This window comes from Cupressus sempervirens, chromosome 6 (assembly GCF_028749045.1).
Source record: "Cupressus sempervirens isolate cs-2001-9-10 chromosome 6, ASM2874904v1, whole genome shotgun sequence".
Lineage (NCBI taxonomy): Eukaryota > Viridiplantae > Streptophyta > Pinopsida > Cupressales > Cupressaceae > Cupressus > Cupressus sempervirens.
Genome location: NC_143123.1, coordinates 415,075,233 through 415,093,688, shown reverse-complemented (window position 1 = coordinate 415,093,688; position 18,456 = coordinate 415,075,233). Strand labels below are relative to the sequence as shown.

Below are 18,456 nucleotides of genomic sequence, written 5' to 3'. Positions count from 1 at the left end.
TCCCTACAAGTTGTTAAAATTGCATTTAGCAACTTACATAATAGCTAAAAGATAATTAAAATTTGACAATTAATAATTAAATACAAATATGATAAAAGCAAGATTGCAGCTAGTATGATCCTCCTTTATTTCCCATATTTTATTAACATCACTGTCTTCCTATTTGAGATAGGGGATGGTTGCTACTTACATTCCATGCTGTCTTTCCTTCAGCTATTTCTCGTTTTACTCTCACATATGCCTTCATGGACAAATGCCCTGCTGTCAATAGTGCTTAATAGTGATTGTCTGTTCGGTTTGACAGTGGACAGGGTGCATTAACTGAGCGTCTGTAATCTGTTACATGTACTCTCGTGGTAGCTGTAAACCAGTTTACCAAAAGAAAAACTATCATGATGTATTAATAGTTAATACACAACCATACCTTATCCTCAATGTGTATTTTTCCACTTCACATAATGTTTGATGCTACGTTAGACATTTAGAAGCAAAGTAAAACAAATCACTAAAGATCGTCACATTAGACTTAATCAAATACAAGGTTAATAAGCCTTCCCTAATTTCAGAAAATCATCACTTTAGACTCAATCAAGTACAGGCTTACACTCGCTAACTCAGAAAATGTTTATATTTAACTTTCAAGAAAAAACCATCAACACCAAACAAGTTAGGATGTTCAGTGCCTACAAAATGACCCAATATGTGGTAAGCGTCAATTAACAATCGGTATATCAACAGTCCTGTTAGTAAACTCCACAAGTTGAATTCCATGAATTGTTACCTACCATAAAATTGAATTTCATTCATTTGTACAACTATTAGATGCATCTTGCATATTCAGGTTATCTTTTGAGAATTCAATTCATAAATGATATTCCCTCTGTCAATTGTGTACAACTACAGCACACCAGAACAGCTGATAGTAAAGAATTAGCCAGAACATTTTTTGTCCTTTAATAAAACTCAAGAGATTCTGCATCAATATAAGTATCTATAGACAAAAGCTTAATTTGCTCAGTAACTGGCTAATTCTGGCCAGAAGAAACAATTAGAATTGCATTCTCATTGGAACTCTTTGCCTTCCAACATTAGCATGAATTTCTCTTTACAGGAAACATGGAAACATCAAATCAATGTAGGCTGAGGCTAATAAGCCATTCAACAAAATCAGGTTACATAGAGTCACGATATAGCACAATTACTGCAGTATGCATTAACCTTTTAAGTTCATGCTATGGCAGAACATTTTTGCTAAAACAGCCTGATAAAATCTGCTTCTAAATTGTACAACAAGCAATTTGATGGGAATATGTCCGGACAAATAACTAACTTATCGGCTTGCAAACCACATTGGAACTTTATGCAACACTTTTTGATAGCTTACTGTTCTAGTTCTGGCCTATAAAGCTTTCCTTTCTCAATAAATTATCTTTCAGCCACAGAATACTTCATTAATATCTTACTGTTCCTTCCAGATCCGTCCAGTAACTCTCAACTTCAGCTCTTTCCAATCACCCCCTGAAAAGAACAGTGCCATGTTCCTTTGAATGATTAACCCATCATGGCTGTCCCGAACTTTACGATGACTGTCCCGAATGCTCCTCGGCACTCCTTGCCATATTAGTTTCCTGCCATTTGCTCCAACTTCAAGACTATATCTGAAATTTCTAGCTTCATTATCATCTCCCATAAACCGAAGGAATGCCATATATACTGGTGCTGCACCTAACTGAAATGCTTCAAAATGTAGACAGAAATACGATGAATAGCAGTTGAAGACCTGCAGTACGTTATATAAAGACCTCAAAATCATTCCATGGCACATGCAAAGCACGGGTGAATCACTCAGTTGTCTTCAAAATAGATAAAAATATCAAAGAAGCATACACAACAAGAAGATTGGCACAAAACTAAGGCATGGGGAGATAAAAGCAAGCAAGGAAAATGACGTCACCAGCCTCTATGAATCTACAGTATACTCACTGTCAACATCCAGGTTGCATTTTCAACTTCAAGTGGATTGAGCTTTACATAACGATGGTTGAAAGTGCTGCCATTGTGCATATCAACTTTATGATCATCCCTTAGATGAGCCACAAGCGTTTGTATATCCCCTGTGATAGAGCATTCTGACCCTGCATAAGGGCAATTGTACGGCCGAAACATACATTGTGCCTCATGTTTAAGCTTATTATAATATGGGAAAATATCTGGACAGCCCAGACTATGATACTTGCACGGTAGGTCAAGAGATGATGCAACCTTTTCCAATGCAAGACATCTTATATTTCCAAGTTCCTGTCTGCAAGTTGGGCATTTGTTATTTACTCTTGATTTACAGTTGGAGCAGAGGGTATGCCCATTAGGACACTGCATTAACATGAAAATTTACCAAACATCAGAACTAGTGTACAAGCAGCAATTCAGAACTAGAAAAAAATTATATCACTTGCTTTGGCTTATAATTTTTACTTCCAAATTTGAATGTAAAACTATAAAAATTATGGTTAATATCAATAACTTAAATTTCTAAATGGCTCTATCTCCTTGGTTGCAGATAAAGTGTTTATGTAACTTCTGTCCATGATAGACTAAGCTCCTAGACTCTGATATAAAATTGGAGTTTACGACCACCCTGGTGCCAATGATTTCAATATTTAACTGAAGACATGGAAGCATGAGACAAGAATGTTTTGAGTTTACTTAAAACTTTCATTTATTGAACAAATACATTATAGTACCATTCAAATCATTAAATTGGGCATATACCACATTTTAGACAATTCTGAATCAAAAATGAACTTGGATTTTCATTTCAATCAATTAAGAAACCCTTTTATAGGGCTCCATGGTTTCATCAAAATTGCTCTCCTTAAACTTGGAATCATATGATAAATACATCATAATGAGAAAACCATGAGCACAAACAAAATATGCTTTCCTTTTTCGAGAAAATGTGAATTCCACTGGATCAACATTCAGAAAAAAAAATGGGCTCTAAGTTCATTATCTACAAACATTATTTTGGAGTAACACAGCCAAAGATATAATTTGGAGATATACCATGTAGAACGAATTAACTAAAACAAACACCTTTTTAAATGTGAAAATAATTTGAAGTTACTCCCTAGGCCCGCCAGTCAGACATTTAAAAAATGCAATTAAAATGTAACGCTAACTCTGTCTTTCATCATTTTCTTCTCTCTGGAAAGCAAGGTGAAGCTTCTTACTAGTAAAAGCTTAGAAATATAAAGTCCCTTGATATCTCAAGAAGAGTTGCCTTCTATTTCTCCACGTCTTCCTTTATATTAGTTACATCTCATATTTGTTCTCTCAGAGCAAATAAAGTATCTATGTTGACAAAAGTTTAAATCCACCAGCTAACCAACTTGCAGCTGAACAGATTTATTCATATAGCCAAAACTAGTCTAATTTATGCCAGTATGCCAGGTATGTGTATTGCATGGACTATTTATATCTTTCAACTCTGAAGTATATTTACAAAATTGCAAACCATAAGCAAGACGCATTACAAACTTGTTCATAGTCATAAATGGAAAGAATTATTTTAATTTAAAATAAAAAAATAGATAAACAAGAGTTATGTAATGCTCTGGAGAGCTTGCAAGTGAATGTTGCTTCTTTCAGTTTAGAATTGACATATTGTCACAATATATTCAGATTACTTCGTAAACTTTTTCAGATCCAGCTTATGCAACTGTCTCTTATGTTTATTTGAGAAGCATTATTCTATCATTTGAATTGACTGCACCCAGTATAATTTCCACGCCTCTCCATCCTTCCCAATCAAGGAGCATTAATTGGTTCTCTGAATCTAACTATTCCATTTTATTTTCTTTTCTATCAAATTCAGCATCAAGTTTAATCATGTTAATTCTCCAATTTTTTGTCTTCCAGTTTAAAGAATTTTTTCTTAAATAGTAGCACAGAAATTCAAATTCTCAAATCTTTGCTTGTAGAGGAAAACAGCTTCAGTCAGTTTAATGGTTAGGGCTGCAGTATGCCCGTTTTGACAGACTGATTTGTCGTTGTAGAGGTAGCATAAATGGATGCACTTGTAGTTCTGTTAGATACCTAGGACAGAAATAAGATAGGCAGATGGTCGTATTGTTAGGTTTGCGGTGGACCGAGACACTTGACTTCTTAGACACTGTCATTGAACAAGAACTAATCAGTTATGTGTTGAAATCGAGGGAAGGCCAGCTCATTTGACCACTGCAATGGAGGAAAGGACTTCTCAGTTAAGTATCACCTGACTTTTCATGATGGAGGATCACTGAGAGTTGGGTCTATGAGACAGCATAAGGCTAGAGAAAAGGAATTTTTGGAAAATTAGCAAGCATTCAACTCTCATTTCGGTGTTTGTCGCATTGCTACTGCTGCTGGGTGCTTTGGAGATGAAACCCTTCAAGCCTGAACCTATGATCATGGGAACAGTATTAGAGTTTGTAAATTGGGAGTACTCAACAAGTTGTATCAGATAGGTAGACTTCCCTTCGAATATATCTTTTTAGCAGAAAAGTAATAGAAATATATCTTAAAAAATTGTTGGATTTTATTTTGTCTTTTATGTTGTGCAATTAGATAGTGGTACAAACACTAGTATCTTACCAGCCTATAAAAAATGGAGAAAACAGGAAAAGGCATGAAAAAACAGGAAATTTCTTCTTGACAAAATGATAGAAGTGCGCTTAAGAAAGACAAGGCACCCCAAGATAGAATGATCAAGCTGTTGGGACGAGGGTTGCAGCTTCTGAGTGGCATGAAAAAACCAGTTCAGGCTAGAACATCACAAAAGAGGAGAAAGTTCAACTTCTATTCCAAAACTTGTTAGGTCCATGTTTTTGCAAAGATAAGAATAATTGGACCCAAGGCTATAACAAGCTATGAAAGAGCAGATTATCAAGCATCAGCTAGAGAATGTGAGAGTGAAGATGCAGAAACTAGCAGCTGCACTCTTGCAACTCATTTAGGAGTAGAATTAGTAAAACAAGAAGCAATTGAGAAGAAGATCGCTGAGATTGAACCTAAACTTTAGGCCGATAATGGGTTTTATTTTCTTGTCTCTGAAGTCTAAAGTCTAAAATGTGCAATGGATTATTTTATGTGAAAATGACATCCCATTAGCCACATCAGGTGATTGAGAGATCTTTCCAAATCACCTCCAGCAAGAATGTAGTGGTATCTTGATAAATTTCCGTTCTCAACAACATCCAACTGATCCACCAATTATGATAGATTGCATAAGTTGACTCATTCAATACTTCTTTGTGTAAACTACAATGCAATGCAGCAATTGTTTGTGGATTTAAGTTGTGAAGTTCTTGTCATCATGGGACGCATTCCAGAGATACTAAAAAGATGATGGGTGCAATGTTTGCAAAAAGGGGCAGAGCTCCTCTCTCTCAAGTTCAAAATGATTATTCTTGTATAATGGTGCGGGGTCCTTGTTTATCAGCGGAATCTAAATGCAGAGGATTTAGTTGGAAAAGACCAAAGATATACTGAAACATTCAACCTGGCATTGCTTGTTGGAAAGCAATTTCAGAAAGGGTTGATTTATAATGTCCCTATTTTCTGATGGGGACACAACCCAAGAATAGAATGGACACGACAGAAAAGGGAAATTGTATTGACTAAGAAATTAAGCTAGTACAAACAGTACAGAGAAAATAAATTTCAAAACATGCCCTAAGGGCTTACAATAGCATAAATCTGGAGATAATTTCTCCTATCAGTACCTCCTCTTAAACTCCACTACGAACTGTCTTTTACAATGCCAGGAATCTCCTTAAATAGACCCCGAAGGGTTAAGGACTAGGAATAAATTCTAGAAAGTTATAGTAGGCATCCACCGACCAAATAGAAAGCTCCAGAAGCCGCGTTAGAAGTCGGCACAAATCTAGAAGAATCCAGAAACGGTAACTGAACTTTCGGGAGGCATAACTTTTGAACCATAGCTCCGATTGACGAACCGTTTACATTTTCGGAAAGCTCTCGAAGCGCTCTATGGCCCTATGGACCAGCTTCGCTCGTCCCCCATTTTTCGGCCCTTTTCGAGGTCATTTAATGCCCCTAACCTGACTTTGAAGCATTCTTAAGAGGTCTCCAAAATTCGAAAAACTGCAATAACTTTCAAACCGTGGGGCCTTTTTACCTGATTCTTTTTCTGGAATGCTCTAAATCACAATTACATTCATCTAGCCAATTTACACCTCCTAGTTCACCGAAATGATGGCCCAATTACATGCTCCTATTTTTTCGAGATTTTCTAGCACACTGATAGTGGAACTGTGAGAGTTGGAACCTTTATTTGACCCAAATGGGTATCCAAAAATGAAAACACATGAAACAGAAACTAAGTCTAAGTATATTTTTTTTGGGTGACACAGGATTGCCCTTATACCTTTGGATGCTCCTGCATCATTTTCACAGTGGATTGTCAACATAGAAGTTGCATCGATGGGTGTATTCATAGTTTCTGTTAGATAATTCAGATTATAAGTAAGATGGACATGTGATCAAATTGTTAGGTCTACAGCAGACTAGGTTAAGCTGATTACTTACCTATTTGATTTTTGCATTAACAGAGGAGTGGCTTTGATAGCTGAAGTTATTACCCTACTAGCATCCTTTGAACCTTGTTAAGAATCTTTTATCATCCTCATTAAGATGATAGAAAGAGAAACAAGATGCTACACAATCCCAGAAACAGCTTATAGCAGTACCAGCGCCCTACAATGAGACAAATATTAGATTGTATTCTCTACTCAATTTAGAAAATTGGTTCTTAATATGTAACGTGCAGATTAGCTGACTCTGCCCTGCTAGTAATAATAGCTATCTACTAGAATGCTGGTATCATTGTCTCAGTTTGTGGAGTTAAATATTCATAGCCAAGTGTTCATTTCTATTTACACTGAAGCTTAAACTCATTTTCTTTATCAAAATTAAGTCTGCAGTCAAAAGAAAGCAACTATTTCAGCTATTGAAGTACAGATTTGTTTCCCTCTGTAGAGACACAAATCCTCTGGCAATTTAATTATGTGGCAGACCTCAAAACCATTAGATGACTAGTCTACTGCCCACATCCATATTCATTTCTCCGTAATCCTCAAGTCATATCAAATTTGAAAATTTCAATAATAATAATCACAGGAGACCAGGTTAATAATATTTCATATCATATGTTACTGCATGGTTATCAGTATTTCAAGGTTAATGATAAATCTATGGATTTTTCATTAAATAGTACAATAGAAATACAATTTCTAAGTTAAATACTCAAATTATAAGTGATATTAAAGGTCTTCTAATTATATAGAAAAGAAGTGAGAAAAATGGATGAAGTTGAAGAAAAAACTACAAAGATTAATAAAATAAAGTGGTATTCCTAAAACTGATTGGAAATTTGGAAGCATCTATATAATGTGCCAAATAGACACAAGCATATAACCAACCAGCATTTCCATTAGCACGAACCTGATAGATTACAAAGGCTATAAATTGTGCACAACATGGTCACTACTTGATTCCAACTATGACTGTGCATTAGAAATAATACAATCGTGCCAAAATACAATCCAATATTTACTCAATTGTAACTCTAAATATCTGAAGTGTAAACTTAATGGAATAATGCTAGGGTTATGTACATATTTCTATTATTTTTATACTGAGGACATATAAAGAAATTTCTTTAATAGATATGAAGAGATAATTATATAGAATTGGAACTATATAAGGAAGAAAATAAAACCTGATGAATTGGTGGATACATGGAATTTGTGCAGACAGGACACTCTAAAAGTTCATGTACACCGGATGTTGGTGATATAACAGGCTTTCCATTATTTGAAGAATGGGCCTTTTTAATAGAAGACTGCTCAATTATGGTGCCTGAAGGTGATTCAATATCTGAAAAAACTGATCCTTTATCATCCATAAAGGCAGCACCTGCTTCTGCATAAGGAGCTTCATCCCCTCTTTGTTCCTTCATAGCCCTAAGACAGCTCATATGGGTTCCCACGTATTGATCTGGCTATATTTGCCTCCACACAACGTATATCTTCAATACACCTCAAAGTCCCAGACCACTATATTTTGCACGTATCAACCGCTTGGAAGCTTCAATAACATGTGACAAAAAACTGATAAGAACTTTGAGGTAACTGCAAGAGCACTCTAACACGACATAGCTTAGACAATAAGTCAACATTTGTATCATTTATAAAAGCAAAATTAATAGCTGACTATTTATGCACTTTTTTGGGGTTTCTGTCATCTTAAGGTTTTTTCTTGCATTTTTATCTTGCAGTCTAGTATTACAAAAATTAAATTACAATGAAGCCATAAGCAGAAACATTTTTTGAAGGCCAATTAGACCTTAACGCTAATGTAATAACAGACGTGTCAATGTGGCATTAAATTTTTATCCATGGAAGATTACAAAAATAAGAGGGAGTGAAAAGCTTAAAAATAAAAGATATGCAATTATGGGGATACCTTATATAAAATAAAAATGAAACATGTTTCCTAAAATTAAATGCTTAAGTGCAAGCCAGTGATTGAAATTAAATAATTATCGATCTGTTAAGGACTGATGCAAAATCCTATGGCGAAACAAAAAGAGTAAAATTTAAAAGAATTGCCTTCACCTGAAAACAACCAACTTATAATGGGCTGTCCACATATAGTCTTGACCTAATCAACTTTTGCAAGAAGATGGCAACATTTGTATTTCTACTGCACTCTATAGGTAAACTAAAATTTCCCTTCTCACATCTCTTCTTCTTCCCTTGACTATTGGCATATAATGCAATGCCACTAACGGATTGAATATTTTGATTCTGAAGACACCAACAATCTAAGTCTCTTTGGTATTGGCCTCAATAAAATATATCTTGAACCTCTAAAATAATCAACCCACAGCCGCGTCTTTGGAATTTGCAACATACTGTATATGAAAAGAGTTCACATCGAGACTTCTTAGATGTTTAGATGTTTAAAATACGTTTCTTTAATGTAAATTTGGAGTCTATTCCTTCCCTCCATAATCTCATGAAACTAGAGGAGTCTTTTCAGACATCCCTAAAATGCACTTACCCAATTTCATAGCCTAGCACCTCCAAAAATATTTTAAACAATGGATGAAACCAAAGAGTAGAAGCCGCCCCCAACCACAAAAGACCAGTGAAGAAACCATAAACAAAAATGCCCCACTTTGTTTCTAACTTTTAAAGGAACACCATTTCATAGAACTCCAACTATAATATATATAAAATTCTTTGGTAACTTACAAGTCACATCCTAACAACTCTAATAATGTGGATACATATTGGCCCTTGGGATGCATGTCGACAAATTGATCCCTAATTAAGAAGACTGTTGAAACAAGTTGCATTGCCCAAAATGGGCTATGGATCCTCAAAAAGAAAAATGTTTGGGTAACTTGAGGCATTTGATTGTATCTAAAATATGAAATTACTGATGCAAGAAGCTTGTAACCATAATGGTAAAGGGGATATCAATGCGCAACAGCCCACTGAAGAAAATGTGAAGTCGGAGACTTTGTACCATACAAGGGATGACTTTGGGATGCATTGGACACATACTACTTGGAGATTACAGATAGGAAAAAGATAATAATTACTTAAGAGTGAAATGGTGCAGCCATTCTAACAAACACATCGATGCAGAGAAACATGAAGCGCATAACAAGTATATATTATGGGAAGCCCTTATAGTCGCAGACATAGTTCTGCAACAGTCTGTGATGAAGAACTCAAATTCTGCTGAGCATCCATACCCACAAATACGAAATTGTGAGTTTTATGCCATTCTGGGTTAATAAAATATAGACCCTCCAATTGATATCGTACATAACTAGTTGGGTTGTCAAAGTTCAGCTTAGTTATTGTCTGTTAATCTATTTGAGTTTATCATGTCTTCGAAGCACTCCCATCGCCATGCACAACTTAAGATATATAAGTTATTCGGTTTAATCCTCCATTCTTGGCAAACTGATATGCAATGACATATAATATAAATGATTTAATGAATACAATAACAAATATCCCAATCCAGAGTAAAGAAAAACCTGGAGCTTAATTTTCAGATTTTCGACAGCTACGTGATTGGGTTTGCTACCGATTGTGCAAAATTTTTAAGGCTCCTGCACATCAACAACAATTAAATGTTGGAAGTCAGTCTTTCACAGATCAAATGGGGACAAAATTTAAAATTTCGTCCTCGCAGCAAGCTGGTCCCCCCTTTCACGAAGAAGAAAGGGATAATGTAAACATATTATACGGTAAATATTTAGATCAAGTCTGAAGATAGCAGAGCATTACGAAAAAACGAGAATAAAAAACGCCGCATCAAATTCCCAGGCGTTTCACAAATTCTACTGTTTCTGACATAAACTAAACGAGAAAACTAATACACGTCTAAAACATTCAATTTTCAGGAAGTTCAAACTCAAGAGTTCGATAAACCCAAAAAATACTGCAGTAGATATTAATATGTTTAAAAATTCCCTGATTCTCGAAAATCTAAGGCGAAGAGTATCAAATGCGTGCGCGAGTAAGATATGGCAGTAATTAGAAAAGGAATCTCATTAAATAAATAACAATAACATAGTGGAGTATTAATAATAACATAGCGGACAATTAAAAGAGTTAAAAAAATAAGAAGACTGCGCGAAGGCTTTGGGAAAGAACAAACTTAACTGGTACAAAAGCATTTAAATGCCTGTCCGAATCAATTTTGGAACAAGTTTCAGTCTTGTAGCAAAATATAGCACAATTTTCAAAGCAATTTTTTTTATTGACTACCAAGACGGACTCCTGCACGTAATTCCCCCTTTCTTGCAAGTTAACAGCTGAAAAAACATTCCCACGCAGATAAATAATTTCAAAGAGACAAATAAACCAATTTTTTACGAATTTCCATTTTCTTTAAGCTCACTGATAAGCTGGCTGCAAGAAAAACTCCTAAGCTAAGGAAATTTAACAGAGATTGCACAAAAGAAAACATACTAAGATATGGAAACTTCACAGAAATTGCACAGAAACGTCATTACTGAAGATCTATGACAGAAAAAAAAAGTAATTTGCGTGATCAAAACGGTAAAATTCGAATCTTTTTCCCCCAAAAATCAAAAGAATCTGGAAAAACTTGGAATAAAACAAATTCAAAACTCACGAGCCGCGAATTCCGCCACAAATGTAAATTCGAGAAATTTTCGTTCCACGCGTTGAATTTCGACAGGCCGAAAATGAGGAGACTTAGTCGAAGAAATCTGGCTATAATAGGGGCAACTGGATCTTCTTCTAAACCTCAAAACACCCGGACTCGGTCCATTCAGCCGCAAATCTTCTTATTTCCGTTCAATTTTACACAGATTTGAGGGTTTCCTGGAATGCAAATAATTTGCGTGGAAAATGTTGGACTGTTTACCTGGGTCAACCGGTTTAAACGGTCGTTGCCCCCATAGACCAGGCATCATGGCCACTTTGTTACCTGTGGGGGCCGTCCTTTTGTGAAAGGAATTTAGTGCCAAGGAAAAATATTTGAATAAGTAAATACTGGACGGCATTGTTCCCTAAGGGTATAGCACTGCACATTTTATGTGAGGCTTTTCCCTTGGCCACATATGATTCGATGCCAAATGCAAGCGAAGCCAGGAGGAAACCAATTGATAAGATAAAGCATGGGAAAAGATGTGGGGTTCATCAATTATTTGAATGAGCTTAGGATTTCTATCAGATTTATTGATAAGTGCAAAGAGAATGGTGGGGTTGCCTTGGTGTGGCAACTTAAAAGTCGAGTGGGCTTTGTTTGCAATTGAGAAGTTGGGTGTACTCTTTCTAAATAGGGAAATTTTATTCCATTTTATTAGTAATTTTTCAATTCACTATTAGTCTATATAGGGAGGTTGAAGTAATTTTTATTATGGATAGGAAAAAATTTAACTTTGGAATACAATTTGTAATGTCTATATTCTTTTTATAGTTTTTTTTACGATTTTTTTATGTGATTGGTTCTTTCTATTTTTTTGTTGGCAAGTATATTAGTTTTAACAAAATATGAAGGGATAAGTGTGTCAGTATGTATTGCATTGGAAGTCTATGTATAGGAATGGGAATGTGTTATTTTATGCTTCTATTATTTTTTACTTGTTCTTAAGCAAGTTTTGAGAGGGAATGAATGAAATAAGGGTTGAGCAACGCTAGAAGGATGGTGTTGAGGTATGGTGATTCATTATTTAATTTTGTCTAATTTTTTGGTTTGGTTGTGGTTTTTGTTGTTCAAAGTGATCATTGTGACTTTTCAGTGTTAAAATGGTTTATGATTTGTGGTTTGGATTGTAGTCAATGTTCTATTATGAAAATGGGTTGGAATTTGTCATTTTATGATCATAGAATTATTGTTGTTCAAGTGTGAGAATTTTATTTATTTTTGTTAGACTTGCTTAATCCATATGGGTTTAGAAGTTTGTTCAATTAAATTACTTTTTGTTAGACTAGCAAAAACCATATGCATTTTAGATGTCTGTTTATTGATAAGGGTTAAGCAAGAGATGAAGGACATTGTTGAGATATGGTGACTAGTTTTTTTTTGTTTTTTTTTTTTCCTATATTTTTATGTTTTATATTTAGTGTTGGTTTTGTTCTTCAAGTGTTTATTTAATATGCCAGCTAACATGTGTGTGAAAAATATTTTGATGGGAATGTTTTATGGGTTGTTTGATGGGAATATTTTATTTTGTGTTTCCTTTGATGACAAGTTCTTATGCAATCCCTTAGAAGCAATGAGCGGAGTGTTAGAAATAGGCAATATTGAGAGGGGGTGAATCGTTATTGCAACACTTTTACACTAATTATATAATCAAAACTTAACCATATGCATTTGCAAATAACAATATTGAAAAGTAAAGCATGTAACAATGTTGTCTAATTTTCTATTAACACAGATGAATATACCCATATCATATTTAGACTTTATATTAACCATATCCAAAATTGTGGCCAATAATATTCACTATGCTAAGCTTGGTGACAAAAAAAATATTTGTTCATTATTTCATGTATAGTACTTAGGAAAATTTCATACTCAAAACTTAATCAAATTTGAATCTAATGTCAGGCAATACTACCAAACTTGGTTTCCATCAATGACAGTCATGCCCTTAGCTATGATCACTTGCCAAAAATCACCCCCTTTGGCATTGATGGCAACACTTGGTGAAAATGACTAAGTGTCAAATGGCAAAAAGATTTAACACAAAAATTAATCTATACATGATGTATGCCTTATTGATGAGTATTATTGTCTATTAAGCGTTATACTTTCATTTTTTACAACCTACCATAATACTTCCCTTTGACACCAATGACAAAGGAGAGATCCACAAAAAAGATTATGTATATAGAAAATTTTGATTCTCCAAAAACTTATAAAAATCTAAGCATGATAGCAAAATTTCCCTAAGGGATGCAAACTTTGTATCATGTACCTTTTTCAAGTTCTCTACGACTTGAATATGTCCACATATTGCATAAGCTTCTATCTCTATTTCTTGAAGGTATTCATGTTTGAATGTCTCATTGGATTTCGTGGATGCTTCCAATAGCTCCAATGTGTTCCACATAATTTATGATTTAGGAGTGAGATAACTTCACAATAATGAGAGTATTTGAGTCATCTTATTTCTCTCCCTTTCAAGTCTATTGATTACATCACATAATTTTCTTATAATCCTATCAAGTTTAGTAATATTCTAATTTTATTTCTCAAAATTCTCTATAGTCTTCTCCAACTTAACTTATTGTTCCTTTATTACTTTATCAACATCTCTTATATACTTAACATAATTTACACAAATAACATACAGTTTCTTTCCTTCCTCAACACAATCCTTAACTTCTTTGATTCATCAATCACTTTTACTTCAAATTAGCTATATTTTCACATACCTTGAGGAGTTTCTCTACAATATAATCTTGATCTTCTTTTGTCTTAGCAGATTCCTCTAGCAAAGTAAAGTGAGTATCAAAATAATTAAGTACATTGCATAGATTATCTACAACATCATTACCTTAGAGAGATTTATGTATGGGTAATGCTTATTTTGATCTATGCAATGCCTTTCCTAAGATTCTTGCATGTTTTTCTAACTTCTTTGATCACTCCTTAGCTTTGACAAAAATCATTAATGAAATCTTCATTTATCATCTTCATCACATGAATCTAGAGTGTTATCCTTATCTATATTAGGATTAACTACAAGCAGAAATTATTATTACATGCAAATATAACCAATATTAGAAAATAATAAATCACATAGAGGAGAACACAAGACACAAAGATTTAATGTGGTTCACCCAATTCTAGAGCTTTGTCCACCAACATCAAGTCCAATATTATTATTATCCAATTATTGCAATTTGCAATCCCTTACAGCTCAATACTACCACAAGAAGCTACAATCTCATCATACATTATGAAATCCCTAACCTTAAGCCATTTTATACAAGCTTTTTATCACTTACAAATTAGGGTTAGAATAAGTCATCCAATAGAAAAATAGCAACCAACACCTATTACAATAATAAAGTCTGTAAGTCCATTGAACTTTTGGGGATGATACTCCTAAAAAACCCCACAAGGGAATTTCCCCTTGACCCCGCCATACTATGATGGGGGCAGTTTCCCTTGACCTCATCTTGGAGGTGCTATCCCTAAACCCCCATAGAATAATCTAGGGGAAAACTGTGAGAATAAAGTGGGAAAAAAATTAACCTCTGAGTCTCATTAGACTCCACATCACAACAATCTATACTAGCAATGAATTTTCTCAAGTCACTTTTGCCAAAAATATTTGCATGCTCAATGAATTTGGGGTCTTAGTTAAGCTTTCCATCTTCTTGGCTACTCTTCACTAACTATGATGTTATCCTTGACATTAAGATAAACTATGATCTATTAGAAATAGATAATACTAATTCACCTCACCCTCTCAGTATTATCTATTTCTAATAATTGGTATCAGAGCCTAGTTATTCGGAAGAGGCTTAACAGCTCGAATAAAATCCCTACAGCTATGGAATAGTTGAAGAAGAATCTTGAAGAAGCTCTTGAGCAAATTGATCTCCTTACTGATGAAAGAGATGGCCTAAAGGATAGATATGAAGAATGTATAGTGTCTCCAGTCCCTATTAGGAGACCAGGCCTTGTTAGAAGCCTCAACCTTGTTAGGAGTTGCTTCAACCCTATTAGGAGTTGGTGGATCATATACAAATGTGTGCAAGAAGAGCATAATGCCCTAACATGCAACTATACAATTAAGTTCTTCAAGAGAATAGATATACATACAATATTGGATCACTTGTACTTTGCAATTCTTCTGATTGTTAGCTCTTCATACAAGCCTTTGGTAGACTATAGACAATCTTCCTTCCTATTCGCTCAATGTCATAAACAAGGAGTAACTGTGCATATATCAATTTGCATTATATCTCGCATTATCATATCACATAACATGACCTCGCATTCACACTTAACTTCACAAATGAATTTCTTTACTTATATCAATCATATTAATAAATCCTTCTTTAGTTAGCTCACATATCATCCTTATAGTCATCTCATCAAGAATTAATAATCAAAATAATTCTTTAAGTCGTACAACTCAATTTGTTGACTTGCTTTGTTCTATACAGTGAAGTATTTGCATTAATATTTCCTTCGTAACTTGAACTTGGTTATCTATATGAACATGCACATTGGTATACATCATCAAGATGATGTCATGCATCTGTAGTCAACTACACAAGAGAATATTCTTAAGGAATATTCCACTATCAATAAATATCATCGTGATGTTGTAACATTGTCCAATACTTAGACAATTTTCCATCACAAACAATCATAGCTATATTGTAAAACATATGTTGCCATAAATGACAACCACATATCTCATCTTATTTGACTGATTGATCATATTGCCAACAATCTCCCCCTTTGGCATTGATGGCAACATTTTTGGAAAATTGGCTAAGTCTCAAAAATGTTGTCATACCAATTAAAGAAGAAAACATACACAACACAACATAGTATATCTTAGATTATATCAAAAAGATTACATCCCTTATAGCTCTAATTACAAAGCTTTCTTGAAGAAAAGCTTACTACTATACTTCAAAATACAACTGTATAACTTACAATTACAATTTTCCTTATTTCTCGCCCTTTGACATGAATGACAAAGGTGTCAACAAAGGAAAAAATCCTATCAAAATCTAAAATCTGCATCAAAATCTGGAGAAACAATCACTGAAGTTAGTCTTCAACTAGACAAGGTGTTTCTTCCAACTACCTTTTAGTGCATCTGACACACTTATTAGTGCACATAGGGCAAATGTGGCTAACTCTATTGCATTCAAGTCTGTAGCTACAAACTTGTCATATGAAGTTTTAGCTGCCAAGCATTCCTTCAACTGATTCTGTAACAATGTAATCTATGGGGATAAATGATCTCTCAAAAGAGTAAATCTTTTTAGGGCTTTCTCTTTTTCTGCTTATATCTCGAATGCTATCATGAATTTCTTCCATTGAATGCTAAAGTTTTCTAACTTCTAATCTTGTTTCAGAAAGTTATTAGTAAGCATTTGTAGCTCAGTTATCTTTCCTTTGATATGTTCATCAAAACTATGAAGGTGAAGGTATGCCAAGTTGCACTTAACATATATCTACTTCCCTTCCTCCATACTCTACCTTAATACCTTAATGCATATATTTAATATTTCTATATCATTCCTTATATTTATACACATGTAGTATTAAGAAGATTAGCATCATGCTCAATCTATGCTTGCATTGTAGCAACATTGGTAACCATTGTATACTCATTGTCAAAAGTTTTGCACACAATTGCTACTCTCTGTTGAATGTCTATAGATGTATCAACAGAACTTACTATCTTCTCTAATCTATCCAAAACTAAAGTTAAAGTCTTCTCAATTGACTTAACTAATTTCTTCTTTTCAAGGAATTTACTCAAAGAAGATATAAAGTTGTATGTTTCATCTTCATCATCTGATTGTATTGTTGTGGTGACCATTGTTGCTTGTGTAGTTGGTATAGAGGGTTTTACTATTATTGTGGCTATGGGTACACTTGTAGTAGTTGCCTCAATGCTAGTTGACATAGTCTCAAATTTCTTCTTAGAAGATACATCTTCTTTCTTTTGCTCCTACTCTTCTTCTTCATCAGTAGAGTTGTTGTAGTCAACAATATTTCCAACAATGTCAGAGCCAAGATCTTTGAATGGATCTTCAGTTCTATCCACTATTACATTAGTGTTATCTACTTGCATGGATTCACTATCAATGATAATGTGTGGTGAATCACTTGGAATTGAAGCTTCAATTGGTTGCCCAGAACTATGAGAAGGACTGACTGTTGCCACAGTAGGGCTTGTCTACCCTGACTACACACTCTTCTTAGTCTCCTAGGCATAGTAGACATGTATGTGAATCAATTATTCAACAATTAAAACATTTATGGAAACAACTCCTAACAATCTACCAAAGGCTTGTATGAAGAGCTGACAATCACAAGAATTGTAAAGTACAACAAGTGATCTAGTATTGTATGTATATCTATTCTTTTGAAGAACTTAATTGTATAGTTGCATGTTAGGGAAATGTGCTCTTCTTGCACACATTTGTATATTATCCACCAACTCCTAATAGGGTTTAAGGAACTCCGAATAGGGTTGAGGCTTCTAACAAGGCCTAGTCTCCTAACAAGGACTCGAGACACTATACATTCTTCATAGACTCCCAATAGTGTCAATATCCTTAACCAGATTCTTTATATAGTGAATCATCTTGTGGGTTTCATCCCCACCAGAGTTTTCCCTTGGCCAAGGTTTCCCTAGTTAACAAAATATGGTGTTATGAGCTCTCTTTATGTATGGTTGTTTATATTCTTCATTATTTTTGATTTACTTTCTTATGCATGTGGAAGAGTAATTACTAATATCTAGTTTTGGGCAAAAAGATTGAAAATATTGATTCACAACCCCCCCCACTCGCCTTAGTATTATCTATTTCTGACAATATTGTTAGAAACAATAGTCCACCAAGATAACTGGGGGGGGTGGTGGGTGGGGCAGTGAGTGAATCAATTATTCAACAATTAAAACATTTATCCTCTTTAAGAAAACTTAACCATTCAACCAAAGTAAACAACAACCATAAAGATGCACATAAACAATTACATCAGATATGTTGATTAGGGAAACCCTTGATCAAAGGGAAAACCTCGGTGGGAATGATGCCCACAAGATGATGTATTAATATAAATATTCCTTATTAGAGGATAGACCCTGTTATTACAACATTTAGTACAAAGAGTCCCTATTAG

The 18,456-nt window shown here is 34.4% G+C and overlaps 1 protein-coding gene across 6 annotated transcripts; it reads right to left on the bottom strand.

Annotated features, from left to right (window-relative positions):
• Positions 1-1,009: 1,009 nt before the first annotated feature.
• On the bottom strand, positions 1,010-11,421 carry LOC149552830 (E3 ubiquitin-protein ligase DIS1-like). Of its 6 annotated transcripts, none has more exons than XM_089788363.1 (7): positions 11,227-11,421; positions 11,061-11,111; positions 10,752-10,903; positions 10,121-10,195; positions 7,781-8,148; positions 1,984-2,370; positions 1,010-1,780 (listed from the first exon to the last, which is right to left on the bottom strand). In XM_089788363.1, the coding sequence occupies exons 5-7, from the start codon at positions 8,036-8,038 to the stop codon at positions 1,460-1,462; spliced, it is 966 nt and encodes a 321-aa protein (XP_089644489.1). In that variant the 5' UTR covers positions 8,039-8,148; positions 10,121-10,195; positions 10,752-10,903; positions 11,061-11,111; positions 11,227-11,421; the 3' UTR covers positions 1,010-1,459. The 6 variants fall into 6 exon arrangements, with proteins under 6 accessions (XP_089644489.1, XP_089644485.1, XP_089644483.1 ...); XM_089788359.1 differs by having other exon boundaries at positions 10,752-10,868; XM_089788357.1 differs by lacking the exon at positions 11,061-11,111.
• Between the last annotated feature and the right edge of the window lie 7,035 nt (positions 11,422-18,456).

Coding starts and splice junctions, on each gene's coding strand:
- LOC149552830 (XM_089788363.1), bottom strand. CDS start 8,038: ATGAGCTGTCTTAGGGCTATGAAGGAACAAAGAGGGGATGAAGCTCCT. Junction 2,371..7,780: donor TGTATCCACCAATTCATCAG/GTTTTATTTTCT, acceptor ATGTTAATGCAG/TGTCCTAATGGGCATACCCT. Junction 1,781..1,983: donor ATGCAACCTGGATGTTGACA/GTGAGTATACTG, acceptor AACGTACTGCAG/GTCTTCAACTGCTATTCATC.